Genomic DNA, 13,351 nt, shown 5'->3' with positions numbered 1-13,351 from the left:
AGCTCTTAAAAATTAATTTGGTCCCTGTTACATAATTGGTGCTGCATGTATTCCAGTGTGGGATAACAGAGTTCAGAGCCTTTTGTACCCTGTGTGCACAAAATGTGGTTCCTTTAGTTAGCATAAAATACACTTGGCATGCAAAGTCAGTGCAGTGTGATGGCCCTGGAAATGTTTTTTAAATATGCAGGAGTAGGTACTCAGTGGGATGCAGGTTATATGGTCAAGCACCTACCATGTTACACAAATCTTTCCTTATTATTCAGCATCTGGGCAACTTCTTCCTAACTGTTAATCAAGACTCCACCGCAGAGAAACGCATGGTGTGATTTCGCAGAATCAGTGTTATCAGAACACATATTTAGAAGATGTTTTAAAAGCTGTTAAGGTCACCATTCAGAACGGCCACACTTGACTTGGTCTGAGCATTTATATCCATTTTCAGTCATGAAAGATAAAAATCAACATTACTTTAGCAGAACACCTTTAAAAAAATATTATGTATTATTACAGGGAGATGTACATTACTGCCAAGAAGTCTGTGGTTTTATTGTCACTCCTTTAAGAACGAAGAATCGAATTTTTGAAACAGTCACCTTACAAAGCAAGAAATTGTTGTAGTATCTCACTATCAGCAGACTTGCTAAGTTAAAATTTTTCTGCTGAGTTTCAACCTCCAAATGCAGCAATTCTAACTGTAATAAAACTTTTCTACTGCAAATTCATTTTTTTGAAAATAATCTTTAATTCCTGAACAGCTGTTTTGCTCTTAAAAATCCCAAAGAGCTTGAATAACTCTGTGTCTATTTCTGTATCAACATGTATTTTACATCCCCTTTGCATTGCCATAAAAATCTTGACAAACATTATTTCAACAGACCGATTTTTTCAAATGCCTGGGGGTACTTCTATAGGGACAGTTATTCCAGCTTTTTCCCACTACTTCCATAGTATTTCCATCTTCCCTTCTGGGTAATTTCAACAACAAAGACTTACCACTCTCCAATAAATCTCTGAAATTGCTATTAATTTATTTCATGTATATCTGGTAAAGATGGAAGTAACTTAAGCTGAAGATTTATTGCATGGTCTTTAAGTAGAAGACTTTTAATCATTAAATCTTAATTAAGGTGGGAAATTCAGCCTCCCTCTGGGCAACTCACTACATTATTTTTCCTGGGCAGCCACCCCGGATTTCATGTCAGTACAGAAATGCAGGAATTGATTCATGTCCTGTATCCCACTGCTTTCCAAGTTTGAGATTCCGGTAAGAGTTGCTGATTTTTACCTTTGCTTGCAAACAACAATTTTTAACCCTAGGTTCCTTTCTAGTTTTTGTGGTGCTGAAGAGTTTTTCAGTCAGTGGTTTTCTTTCTAAATCTAGCATGATGATCCTGTCCTGTGTAGTGCTGCTGTGGTATCATGCCACCTTTTTACATTACTTCTCCAGAGGAATGTCAGTGATGATGCCAAATAAAAAAGATGAAGAAAAGTGGTTCATTCTCAAGCACCGAAGTCTGCACTAAGCCTGTCACTCTGACAATTTTGTGAGTTTTGACATTAATTGTGAATTTTGGTGATTCTGCCTACGATGACAGATGTCAGGATGTCTAAATCCTGGACATACAATTTCTTCTTAAAGCTAACATTTCTTTAAAGTGCCTCTTCAAAGACATTTGTTCCATTTTTATCATTAGGAGTATAGCTTTTTTAATTCCTAGGAGGCTTTCCAACTCTTACAAACATTCAGGCTACAACCTTGTAAATTTATAAGTTTTCTTCTTCTTTCAACAGATAAACAATATTCACATATTTCTTATCCTGCTTTTTTTTCCCCTCTTTTACAAGCTTTCAGTTTCCTTCCTTCCTCACCCACCCCGCACCCAGTGCTTTTATTACCTTGGTTTCCTTTCTTTTAATTCATGAGGATATCCATTTCCTTGCTTCTCCAGAACTAAACCCTGGAGTTGCAACATTTGACATCTATGAGCTGACTTTTTGTGACTAAGGTTCTGCAACTCCTGGAATAACAAAGGCTTTCATAAATTCAGGTACAAAGATTGAAGTGACTATTGATTTTACGTATGAAGTAGGGCTTAAAGCACAGACCAGAGAGAATGGCTAACTGGCTGGGGTTCATGTTTTCCCAAGACAGCCAACAGAGTGGAGTGATGTTATTTGTGGTGCTGCCTAAATTTATGTTGGTTAAAAGGAGTAGCTGAAGTGACAACTGGTTCTGGGAAAATCACTATGTACTTGAGTATTACGCATGAAGCAATAACAATAGATGATGCTATCTTACGCAGAGTGTTTTTTATTCTCTGACTATAACAGTAAGTTTTCTTAGGAAGAGAGTCCATTTCTGTATAATATGGAGGAAGAAATCCCAAATCTCTGAACATTAAGTATCTTTTCTCTAAAGTCTGGTGTTTGGTGCCAATTTAAGTATTGTTAGGATAAAAAAAAAAAGTACCATATAAAGCCAAGATGTGTGAAATCCCACTATGAAACAGAACTGAGCAAGATATTATGAGTTTAATGGTGATCTAGTCTTGAGCTGTTGGACTTGAAAACTGTTGTTGATATTTAAACTCCTCTTGTGTTTCTCAGTGACCAAGGAGGAGTATTTTAAAGACCTCTACACCTCTCCAGTTTGAAGGTAGATATGTGGATATGTATGGTCTGATACGGGAGCCCCCGAGCTTTTTCCCAAACTGCCCAGCCCAGAAACCTGCCCTGGTTCACCCAAGGGTGCCCAGGGAAGGCTGGTGGGGCTGGACATGGTTAGGGCCACACTGGTAGTGACAGGCACCCAGATAGAATGAGCTGGGCGTGATGTTGGGGGACAGAGGTCTCTGTCACTGCAAGTTTCCTCAGGAAAAAAGCTAATTAATGGAGCCCTGATTTTTTTTTTTTTTTTTTTTTTTTTTTTTTTCTCTGATTCGATTTCTGGTGCTGGATAACCATACCAGCAATGCCAGCACTGCACCAGGGGTCCAGAAAGCCCACAGTGGGTTGCATGGGCTGGAGCAGGGATGTGGTCGCCAAGGACCCCCCACTCAGAGCCCTAAGCCAGGACTGCTCCATGCTTCAAGGGCAGCCAATGGCAGTTTTGTCTGATTTTTTGGGGGAACAAAGCAAAACATTCCCACAATGCCCCCCTTTCCATAAACACAACCCCAAAGAGTAGACACTCTCTGACTAGGCTGCCAAACACATCCCTCTGGTTGTGAGTCAGTCACCCAAACTGAGCTCCCAAAACCCTACAGAGGAAGAGTCTAAGGCATTGGGGGGAGTTAACTTCAGAGCTGCTGAATAATTAAGATACTTGACCTTTGGTAACTGAGAGCCAGAAATCAGTGCTGAAAATCTCAGGCATGTGACTGGAATAATCAGTGTTTACTGTTAATTGAACATCAAAGGAAGAACAGTTCGCTCTTGTCATTACCAGGTAGCACACCCAGAAAAGGTACAAATCAGTCCACGTGCTCCCTTTGATTTAGGACACAACTCTGGTCCTCTAATGCGCTGTGCTTCCTACAGCTCTCAAGGCTTACACTCCTCTTCTGCATTGCCAAAGGTCTGGAAAAATTTAATCTTTATTTGTGTAATCCTGCCTCCCTCCATCAGGAGGACACCTGACCGAAAACCTCAAACAGGGGAGGTGTCAGTAAGTGTACAGCTGGATCATAGTCCACATGAAGGTGTATGCAACATTGGCAAACTAAATTTCTGCCTATAATGTTACTTTAATAGTCCACAGTTTTACAGCAACATATGTTCAAAATTATCATCTCCAGAAAACCGCACAAGACTTAGGAAGTTTAACCAGAATGTTAAAAGAGCTCTTCAGAAAAATAGAACATAATAACATTTTGCCAACTCTTTGAATGTATTTATTTATGTTTGGATTTGTGTAAGGAAGTTTCCATGCTATAAATTTTTATTAAAAACATGTCATTAGAAATAAATGGTACATTTACAGTCTTAAACAAACCGGTAGTTTTTACACACACTAATGTTGAGTTCCCTCTTACAAAATTGGAAGCATATTCCACCATCTCCTTTTTTTGTTTGTATCTGATATAAAAGGATAAAGTCGCTACATGAAGTTTATACTTATTTTGGATTTGATATATCCCCAGACTAGATACACAGAAGGCATGTGTCTTCCTAATAATATTTATATGGGAAACATAGCCTTCTGTTCTTGCTATTGATTTTGGATATGGTAAATGAGCTTAAATACTGCAAAAAAATATAATAACAAAGATTAATACATTGGTTGCTTTTTCCTGCTTGCTTATGGGAATGACTGATTTGTATGACAACAGAAATACTCCTGTACCATAGAAAGGCTTGATAATATCAGCTAGTTAAAGGAAAAAATACAATTTTTAATTCACTAGAAGGTTTTTTTCATTATCTATGTGAAAATGTGTGATCTGGTTTCTCAGATACTAGGAAAGCAGAATTCCTCAATGCTGTTCTCCTTTCTGTTTTCTGTTTCCTGCAGATTGAGCTGATGATACTCGAATGTCACGCGGTTGATGTGTTTGCCGCTGGAGACCATTCGCAGCACAGTATTGTCACAGCCAATCTTCATTTGGGCTAGTTAGGGAAAGAGATATAGAGGAGGTATTATGATACACTTTTATCAGAAAGAGGGAGAAGAGTTTTATAGTGTTGTGAATTACAAAGCACTGATACATGCAATTTTGGAAAAACAGCTAATTTCTGTATAGTAATGACTGGCCTGATAGTGGTGTTGATGACTAAATACCCTCTTTTGTATTTGTTAGTGTAACCTTACAATGGCTTGGGCATGTAATCAGGTATTGTAACCTTTGCTCAACTCACGCAAATGCCACTCAGTTGCCTTCCACCTGCAGTCTCATCTGCGCATAGATAGACATGGCAGACATGTTAGCACTTGGGAAGGCATGCTACTGTTAGATGCCATGAGTGATGGGTGACGGTAATGGCACCCTACCCTGAAGATATCCAAAACTAACAATAGTGAAATGTGTTCCATTAGGGGGATGAGTGGTATTGTACATAGAGATTTCTCACAATAACAAAGGCATGAGAGACTCCCACCAAGACAAAAATCAAATGGCAGTGCGCAGAATATGGACTCACTCTGGGGAAAATCTAGCATTTCACTAACAACCTCTTCAGATGAGCCATTTGAGTGGGGCTTTGGCACAGCCTGTTTCATTTGGGGAACCTGAAGCACTTTCCTTACTGGAGGAGAAATCTGGTGGTCATTGGGAGAGCAGAGGCTGCTGAGATGGGATTTCCCTTCATTCACACCCTTAGGAAAGCACATTTTAATCTCATTGCAGTGTTCATTATTCACTCAGCACCAGTACTTGCAGTTAAAGCTTTGAACAGTGCCTGGATTGACTTGTGGTGTGATGAACAGCAAAGGGAGACCACAGAGGTGAAGTGCCAGGAATGTTCCTGCTCTCAAGGCCTGCAGAAATGCTGGTTCTCTGGTGCACCCTTTCATACTCCCAAGGTACAACACATGTGGCTCAGGGGCTAGTCTGTCACATCACTGCAGCACTTCATAGTCTGCTGTACTGAACATTGGGGAAACAGGGAATTCTTATTTTTATGGAGAGAAAGAGGTGACCAACTCGCCATGATAGTGACACAAGTTCAGAGCTCCTCCAGCATTCAAACCAGAAAATGGGAGCTTTGGGGTTTTGGGGTATGTGTCACTCCTGCAGCAGAAAAAAAAAAAAAAAAAGGAGGCTTTGAAAACACTGAGTAAGTGAGAAAATACTCCTTAACTGAAAATGTAGATGCTCTGCCTTCATTTGTTATCAATTTCCAGGGTTTTTTATCTGCTGAGACTGTAATAATCATATGTCTCATAGGACAAGCATTTAAACATATGTATAACTTAACCTTGTAATAATAATTACTGCAGGGGCAAGTGAAGGTGGTCGTGGGTGTGCTGAACCACACAGCCCAGCTGTAGGCTTGCATAGCTCTAGCTGTCGTGTTCTGCTACATGTGAAGTTCGCTAGTCTAGCAGGAAACCAGGGTTTGAGGGGGGGGCTACACAACTCGCTCTGGTTAGTTATTTTATCTTGTGGAGGTAAGTGTAAGAAGGAGTTCTTACCAGACCCATGAAAGGAGTGACAGAGATCAGCTAGTGGAAACATCTTGGATGGGTCCAAGCCATTTCCTCCTAGAAGCTCTACAAAATCTCCCACTCCTGCACAGCCAACTGATGGTTTCTAAAGAGGCAGAAATTAACAGTTATTTACCATTTGTCTTCAAAAGGTAGCAGTTCTCTAGACATGACTGCAGCCAACAATAGGTTTTTAGAAGTCCTCTGTGCTCAAAGCTCTGTGAAATCAGGCTGTTCTCATCCTAAGCAGCACTATTTCAATTTTATATTAGTCAATTTCCTTAAGGAATTCCAAAGAAAGACCTAAGTAGGCTCTGAAAATTACTGACAAGTAGTTAAGGTGTTGATTCAACTGCTTTTAGTGCAGATAAGCAATCTGATTCTGGATGCTTAGGCATGTAATCAAATTAACACAGGCATGGGCTGCACACGTGCCCACACTCAGCTGGCAGGCAGGAACTTAAGTTCCATTATACCACACTTATTCCTAAGCAATGAGTTCTGCTAAAATGCACTATTCTGGCAAAGTTTAATTACAGTAGGAATTAACAAAAAGAGGAGTTTTGTGTGACAACAATGGCTCACTATATTTTAGACCCACAAGTGTTCTTTTCCTGAAAATTAATACTGTTTGCCAAAAACATCTTGCACGGACAACTTGTGCACCTTTGGGCTGTCACCCATATGATCTGTTTCGGGGCCAAATTTCTTTATTGTCCTCCTCCTGTTGTTTCTTTTCTGCCCACTGCTGAATAAGTCAACTCACTTGCCCGTCTCTCAAAGCCTGGTTTGCTCAGACACTGGCAGTCCCCATGAAGGACCTAGGCTACCAGTCTCACTGGCAGTAGAAAGCAAAACAAAAAAGCGACTTTCATGCTCCTGTCTTTCTGGATATTTTTGAATTTGCACCTTCTTAGACCTCCCAGGCACAGGGTGCCGTCAAGAGCTCTTGTCCGCTCCTGTCTGGTCATCACCAAGCACCAAATGCTGTGGCCAAGCCCGACCATTGTGCTGTGCATCAGAGCAGATAGAGCAGAGGATGCTCAGCATGCTGAGCACAGAATCAGTTGTGAGCTCATTTGTATTTTCTCCATGCTGATACCGCGCTGTCTAACCTGTGTCTCCTTTCTCTGTTCAGAGCAGCTGCTGCTTTCATTAGTTTGAATACAGACAGACAGCTCTCCAAGAGAGCACCCCTTTCTTTCTAATCAAATTCTTACCCTTTGTTATGGCAAGCAATATTTACATGCATTAATGGTACTTTGCATAATTCGATTGCCTGTGCAACATTGCAGAAACAATAGTGACAGAGACAGACCCAGCTCTTGTCTCTGGAGGAAAACCAGAGCCCTCAGTGTGAACACGTGTGGTTGGGAGCGCATATGCCTTAGCAGGCAGTGCCACAGACTATCCCTGCTTCACCCTCTTCCATGCCCCAAAAACCTGCAGATTATACTAATTTCTTAGGAGACAAACAACTCACCTTTAAAAGGAGGCCATTTAAATGTCCCAGGATAAGATCAGATATTTTTATCACCACTGGGTAGATTATGGAGAAGCTGCAGTTTCTGTGCTGATGAGGACTGACCATGGTGAACCTACCTGAGGGAGTCTGAGAGATGACATTGCAAGCTGGGGCATGAGACAAGGTACAAGAGTTACTTGTTCAGTCATCACTGCATGTAGCAAAATTATATACTTTCAGTACTAACAAAGAACAGATGATTTAACTGCTGAGAGTTACAACCAAATGCTGACATGCACACATACAGTATTTTCTGGGGTTCTTGCAGAGCATATGTGCCCTAAAAATTCACTGCCTGTTGCTTACCATGTAGCATGAGGACTGGCAGAACTTGAAGGTGAAACTGTCAACAGGAGAGCTCATACCCCAAATCCATACATCAGGGTCTCATACTGTCTGCAAGTTTGAAGGAGGTTGAATATGGATGTGGGGCTTTTGTTTAGTTTTGACTAGTTATCACCTGATATTGCCAGCAAACCACTAAGTCTTATTCTACTCCTCTTATCTGGAGTTCCTTACCCTGCAAAGCATCTCATTGGAACTAGAGCAGATACATGCTGATTTTATCTTAAAAGTTCAAACTTAACAGTTCAGATAAGGGAGCAGGTTATCATCTCTACATGCAACCCAAAGGATCCTCCATGCAGACCTGGAGGCCTGCAGCTGCTTCAGCTGTGAAGGACACAAGCCATCTCCAGCAGCTGCACACAATAATGAAGCCACACCAGAGTGGAGACCCAGCTTGCAGGCTTGCATCTGAACAACTCAGAGCAAGGGCAGGTCAGACATGCTGTCATCTTCATCCTTTGCATGGCAAGGCAGATTAATCAGACTGGCCTGAACAATAATGGTTAAATGTCCTCTCCCCTCTTGGAAAAACAATGCAAGTGACCATTATTTGTGCTTTGCCAGCTCTCAGGCTTAAGGAAATAATTTGTAAATAGGTCCTTAGGATCATATATAACTAATAACTACTACATAAATATTCAAGACAGTGGTTTTGCTGTTGAACTTTTTCAAATATTTTTTCCTCATTTTTTACCCAGATCTAGAAACTGCTGAGATTAAACTCCCTAAATTAATACTATTTGTTCTAGCCAAATTTGTTGGAACATGACAGTTTTAGATTGGAAGAGATGTTCTTTGAAAGAAAGAACCTTCTGATCCTGAACATTGAAGCCATACCTAAATTATCTCTTACAATTCACCTTTTTTCCTTGAGACACACACTAAGCCCAAGTCAGATCCTCAGGCATGTACGTATGCGTGGCTCTGCTGGCATTACTGGAGTTGTGCCAGTGCAGATAGCACCAGCAAGAGGATTCAAGGCAAACCAATATATTCATTTTGCTTCCCGCTACAGATGCAAGCCCATTTGATGGTATAAAACACAGACTTACGGAAGAGGTTGGCATTTTTCTTAACTGTGACGGTAAATCCATTGCCTGGCTGGTGAATCCTAAAGAAGATCATTGCCACATTCTGTGATGAGCTGATGCTTCTCTGAATATTGCCACTGTCACAAAAGTCTACGTATCTTTGGGAAGTGGGGAGGGGATGGTCCAAGGAACTTGGAAATTTCTCTCCTTTGAGTATCCAGCCATCAAATACCTACAAGGGTTCAACAATTGAAAACAAGGCCTTTGCTTATCACTCTATTAGAAGAAAACAGAAACATGAAGTCTTACAGGCTTGTTTTATTTTGACACCAGATGGCCTATTTAAAGCCACCAATTAAAAACAACAATTATTTGTATTTATTGATTTCCTAGCATTTAGCTAATTATTCAGGCTTCAGTCTATATTTTAATGTCTGTGTTTTGTTCAGGTGACAATTTTGGTGACTTTTTTTTTGAGGGAAGCAGCTTTTTTTGCTTCAGCATCATCACATATGCATATATTTTCAAAATTTCTTACTATTGTAATTTCATTGTTTCTGAGAGAGATTTTTGACCAGCTTGATTTGGAAGCCACATGAAACACAGGTCACCCTCTCAAACTCTGGGCATTAAGTCCATTGATCTGGCCTGCAATTTTCCACCACCCATGTTTTGCAGCTTGTCATGTATGAGCCTGAGGACCTTCCAGAGGTGTTGGAATACAATAAAGCTTGGGGGAGGAATTATTGGCAGAGGCATTGCTCTAACCTGTGTCTGCTTTTTCAGTTCATCCTAACCACCAGAAAGCAGAACAAATGCTCTCTACTTGGCTGGGCCTTGAGCAGCTGTCTTTCCTTCACAACAGAAATAGCAACAATTTGCCCTCACTGTCTTCAGGGAAATGTGTCAGAACTAGGAATCTGTATTAATTCTAGCACAGCTGGGCAGTTGCCTGCCTTGCTCTTTCAATTTCCTTCTAGCTGCTCTCACCTGGCAATTCTTTCTCTGCTTGTCAATAGTTCAAAAATCCAAGACCAAATCCTGCTATTGCTTCAGCGAGTTTTCCTAATGTATGTGTAGGAACTCCTCACAGAAAAGCTGCAGGATCAGTCTCTGGATTTGCCAGAACTGTGAGTTTTCTGAAGTAATGAGATGTGAGTGCTCAAATTATGCCAGGGAAAAGCTACCTGTATAAATAAAATACAGAAACTGGGGACCCCATGATCAAGGGAAGGAAACCTCTGTAAAGCCTCAGAGATCTCTTGCCATTTTTCTAGCCTGCATAAGGGGCTGCAAGTCTAAGCACAAAATCCCACAAGAGGGTGAAATCAGCCTCCCTGCAGTGATGTGGGGAGAGATCCCAGCCAGGGATATGGGGTGGAGGGACAGGATTCCCCAAGGTAAAGTGGTAGAGGGACATCATCTTTCCAGGAGAGGGAGACAAGGAGAAGTCTGAAGGGCAACTTTCCTCTTCCTCCTACCCAGCTCACCACCAGACAGGAGGGGGTCTGTGCTGTGCATGGCCACCTCAGCACAACTGGCAGAGTGCAAGGTGAGGGGAGCAGCCAGGGGCCATTGAACCTCCCCTTCTCTTCTGAATTGAGTTCGGGTCTTGGTCAGCTCTTCTGCCTGCCAACAAAATGTGCTGGTAAAGTTTTTTTGGTACTGGAATATAAATGGCTATGAGTCATGAAACTCCTTCTGTTCAGAGCCAACGTCCTGAAAAGCTCTAGCGGGCCATTTGAAAGAAAGCCTGCAAACAACCCACTCATTAATAAACTGATGCTAAGTGACCTGCAAGCAGAGGTCCTGGAGCAGTAACAGCTGTTCGGAGAGCTGTATCATCATCTGCAGGGCTCATGCAATTCATGGTGCAATGAGAAAACCTTCCTAATGGGACTGAGGGTCTCAGTTTGTACTGACTACATTCTCCAGTCAGTCCCTGAGGTATGGACACTCAGTAGATGTGCTCTTGGAAAAGTTCAGTAGAGCCACTACTGCAGTCTGGACAGGGAACATCAGCCTGCATCCAGCTTTGCTTTAGGGAGATGGTACTGGGGGGGACATGCCCAAATCGCCTCAGGGAGGAGGAACAGTCATCCCAGAAGCCTATTTTGCACACACAAACACACACACACATTCGCCTGCCCCTTCCACACATAGCAAATGTCTCACACATAAGATGAGACCAGGGAAGGGGTAGCGCACCAGAACTTGTCAGCTTCTTACCTTTAGGAAATCACCCCCTTGGCAGTCAATGTTTACAAAGTCGTAGTCTATTGTGATAAGATCCTCAGGCTCCCCAATGAAGAAGGTCGCACAGTGCAGCTGCGGTTGGTCTGCAGTGAAGGTGAACTGTCCCTCTATACTCAGCATGTCAATGCACCCTGTAGGAACAGAGACACAGGGCTGCTGCCTCAGCTTGCTGGGAAGGGAGACCCAGCACCAGCTACCACAGTGCAGGAAAGGAGGGAGTGAAGGGAGACCGTCACACTGAGACCTGGCTGGTGGTGAGGAGAGGGAGACCCAACTGAAGCAATTAGGAGCCTGCTTAGCATCAGATGATGAGTAGTAACTCGCAGGTGTGAGCACAAGTATGCAATAGGAGGGGGCAGGGGGATGACACGTCAAAGCATCTCTGAGCAGAAAACTCTGTACATATATGTGCACAAGTGCACAAACACCCCATTACTTCAGATTTCTCTCTAATCATAGCTTTTCCACCTGTCCCGTCCCCTGGAGATGTGGCCCTGCCCAGGGACATGGGTGGATGATCCCCATCTTCCACTCATTATTGAGGGCCCTCAATGCTGAGCCCCAACCTCTTTTCAGAGCCAGGTTTTGATCCCTGTTCCTCATCCACAGTTTTTCTAAGATTTTAACACTTTGTCCTTCTTCTCCCTCCACGCTTGCAAAAAGCACCTGCAGCTCTGTCACTCCCAAATAGCCTATTTCCTATCCCTGAGCCCGGAGCTCCCCACAAGACTCTCCCACTGACCAACGGTCCCCATCAGAGCACCAAAGAAACTCACGGAGCGACCGCCGGTAGATCTGTCCTGCAGACAGCTCTCGCTTCAGATCTTCACTGAGGAGTAGGAAAGGCTCATCTTCAACAGCATCCCTCACCTGGTGAAGGAAAGAGGGCAGGGAGAGTCTGAGTCAAAAGGAGATGTGGACCCCTCCTTACACTTTCCAAGAACAGGCACCAGTGGATTGAATCACTCCTAGAGAAACAGCACAGCTGTGGAAGAGCTTAGTGAGAAAACTGCCAACCTGCAGTAGAGGGAACAAACCTGGCATCTTAGAAGTGAGCTCAGCAGCTCAGTGCACAGCAAGCCTCTTAAATCCTCAGCAAAAATGCAACTTTGAAAAAAGGGAGGATACACAGATGGGTGGAGAGGGAGGAGTGGGACTGTTGCATTAATGTTACCTAGGTATAGGTTTAATGGAGTAGGAGTAGGAATAGGAGGGGAGAGAGTTAAAAGCACAATTCTCAAAAGCTGGGAGAACAAGGTATAAGGCAACAGCTAAAAGCATAGTGAAGCACTTCAGTTGTCAGCCCCATTGCTCACCTCTAGATATCTGGTTTCCCCCTTGGAGGCTGCCAGGAAGATGAGAATGAAGTGGCACTGAAACTGGAAAGCAGACGGCATGCTGACACCTCCTCTGGCAGCCCGCCCTCCCTCCCTCTCTCTCCGCAGCCAAGTTTCTCCTGGTCTGCGCCAGTAGGCAGGAGGCGCTGGGATATCTTGGAGAGACTCTTTTTATAGAGCTGTTGGGAGGGGAGGCACTTTGTCCCTGTACTGATAGGGTAACCCATGGTAACTGAATTCCTCTTGCAGTGACACAGTACGTGGGCATGATGAGGGTCCAAATCACAGCCACAAATTTTCAAGCTGGTCAAACTCGCCTCACTGGCAAATGTATTTTCTAGTTATCTGTCTGGCGGAGCTAAAAAGCTCTGGGAAGGAAAGCCCACCCCTGTGCATCTGGGACACTCACACAATGTGCTTATTTCCAGTCATTCCAATGTGAGGAACAAGTAGTATCCCTCTCTCCTCCTCTTCTCCAGCTTTCCAGTCCCAGGGCATTTGGGACCTGCAGGTCTCCCTGCCTCCTCCCTGGTGCTCTGTGACATGCAGCTCTCTGCAGTCCCCGTGCCAGGTGCTTCCCACCAGCCAGGCCTGGGTGGGTGCCTCTGCGTGCTAGCCAGGTGTGCACCCTGGGGCCAGCATCCTCCTGGTCCAGGAGGACCTACTGGCTTCCAGATTCTGCATTTGCAGGTGGGGCACAAGGGGT

At 43.2% G+C, this 13,351-nt stretch overlaps 1 protein-coding gene across 1 annotated transcript; it reads right to left on the bottom strand.

Moving 5' to 3' along the window:
- Positions 1-3,873: 3,873 nt before the first annotated feature.
- Positions 3,874-12,784, bottom strand: CRHBP (corticotropin releasing hormone binding protein). Its single transcript, XM_065047377.1, has 7 exons — positions 12,625-12,784; positions 12,085-12,178; positions 11,282-11,439; positions 9,074-9,284; positions 7,632-7,780; positions 6,137-6,254; positions 3,874-4,611 (listed from the first exon to the last, which is right to left on the bottom strand). The coding sequence occupies exons 1-7, from the start codon at positions 12,703-12,705 to the stop codon at positions 4,454-4,456; spliced, it is 969 nt and encodes a 322-aa protein (XP_064903449.1). The 5' UTR covers positions 12,706-12,784; the 3' UTR covers positions 3,874-4,453.
- Positions 12,785-13,351: the final 567 nt, after the last annotated feature.

The sequence above is a fragment of the Columba livia genome, chromosome Z (genome assembly GCF_036013475.1).
Source record: "Columba livia isolate bColLiv1 breed racing homer chromosome Z, bColLiv1.pat.W.v2, whole genome shotgun sequence".
Taxonomy (NCBI): Eukaryota; Metazoa; Chordata; class Aves; order Columbiformes; family Columbidae; genus Columba; species Columba livia.
Note: the sequence above shows the minus strand (reverse complement) of the source record. Positions and strands in the feature narration are given on the sequence as shown.

Coding starts and splice junctions, on each gene's coding strand:
- CRHBP (XM_065047377.1), bottom strand. CDS start 12,705: ATGCCGTCTGCTTTCCAGTTTCAGTGCCACTTCATTCTCATCTTCCTG. Junction 9,285..11,281: donor AAGGGGGTGATTTCCTAAAG/GTAAGAAGCTGA, acceptor GAACCCTTGTAG/GTATTTGATGGCTGGATACT. Junction 6,255..7,631: donor TAAATGGCCTCCTTTTAAAG/GTGAGTTGTTTG, acceptor CTGCCTCTTTAG/AAACCATCAGTTGGCTGTGC.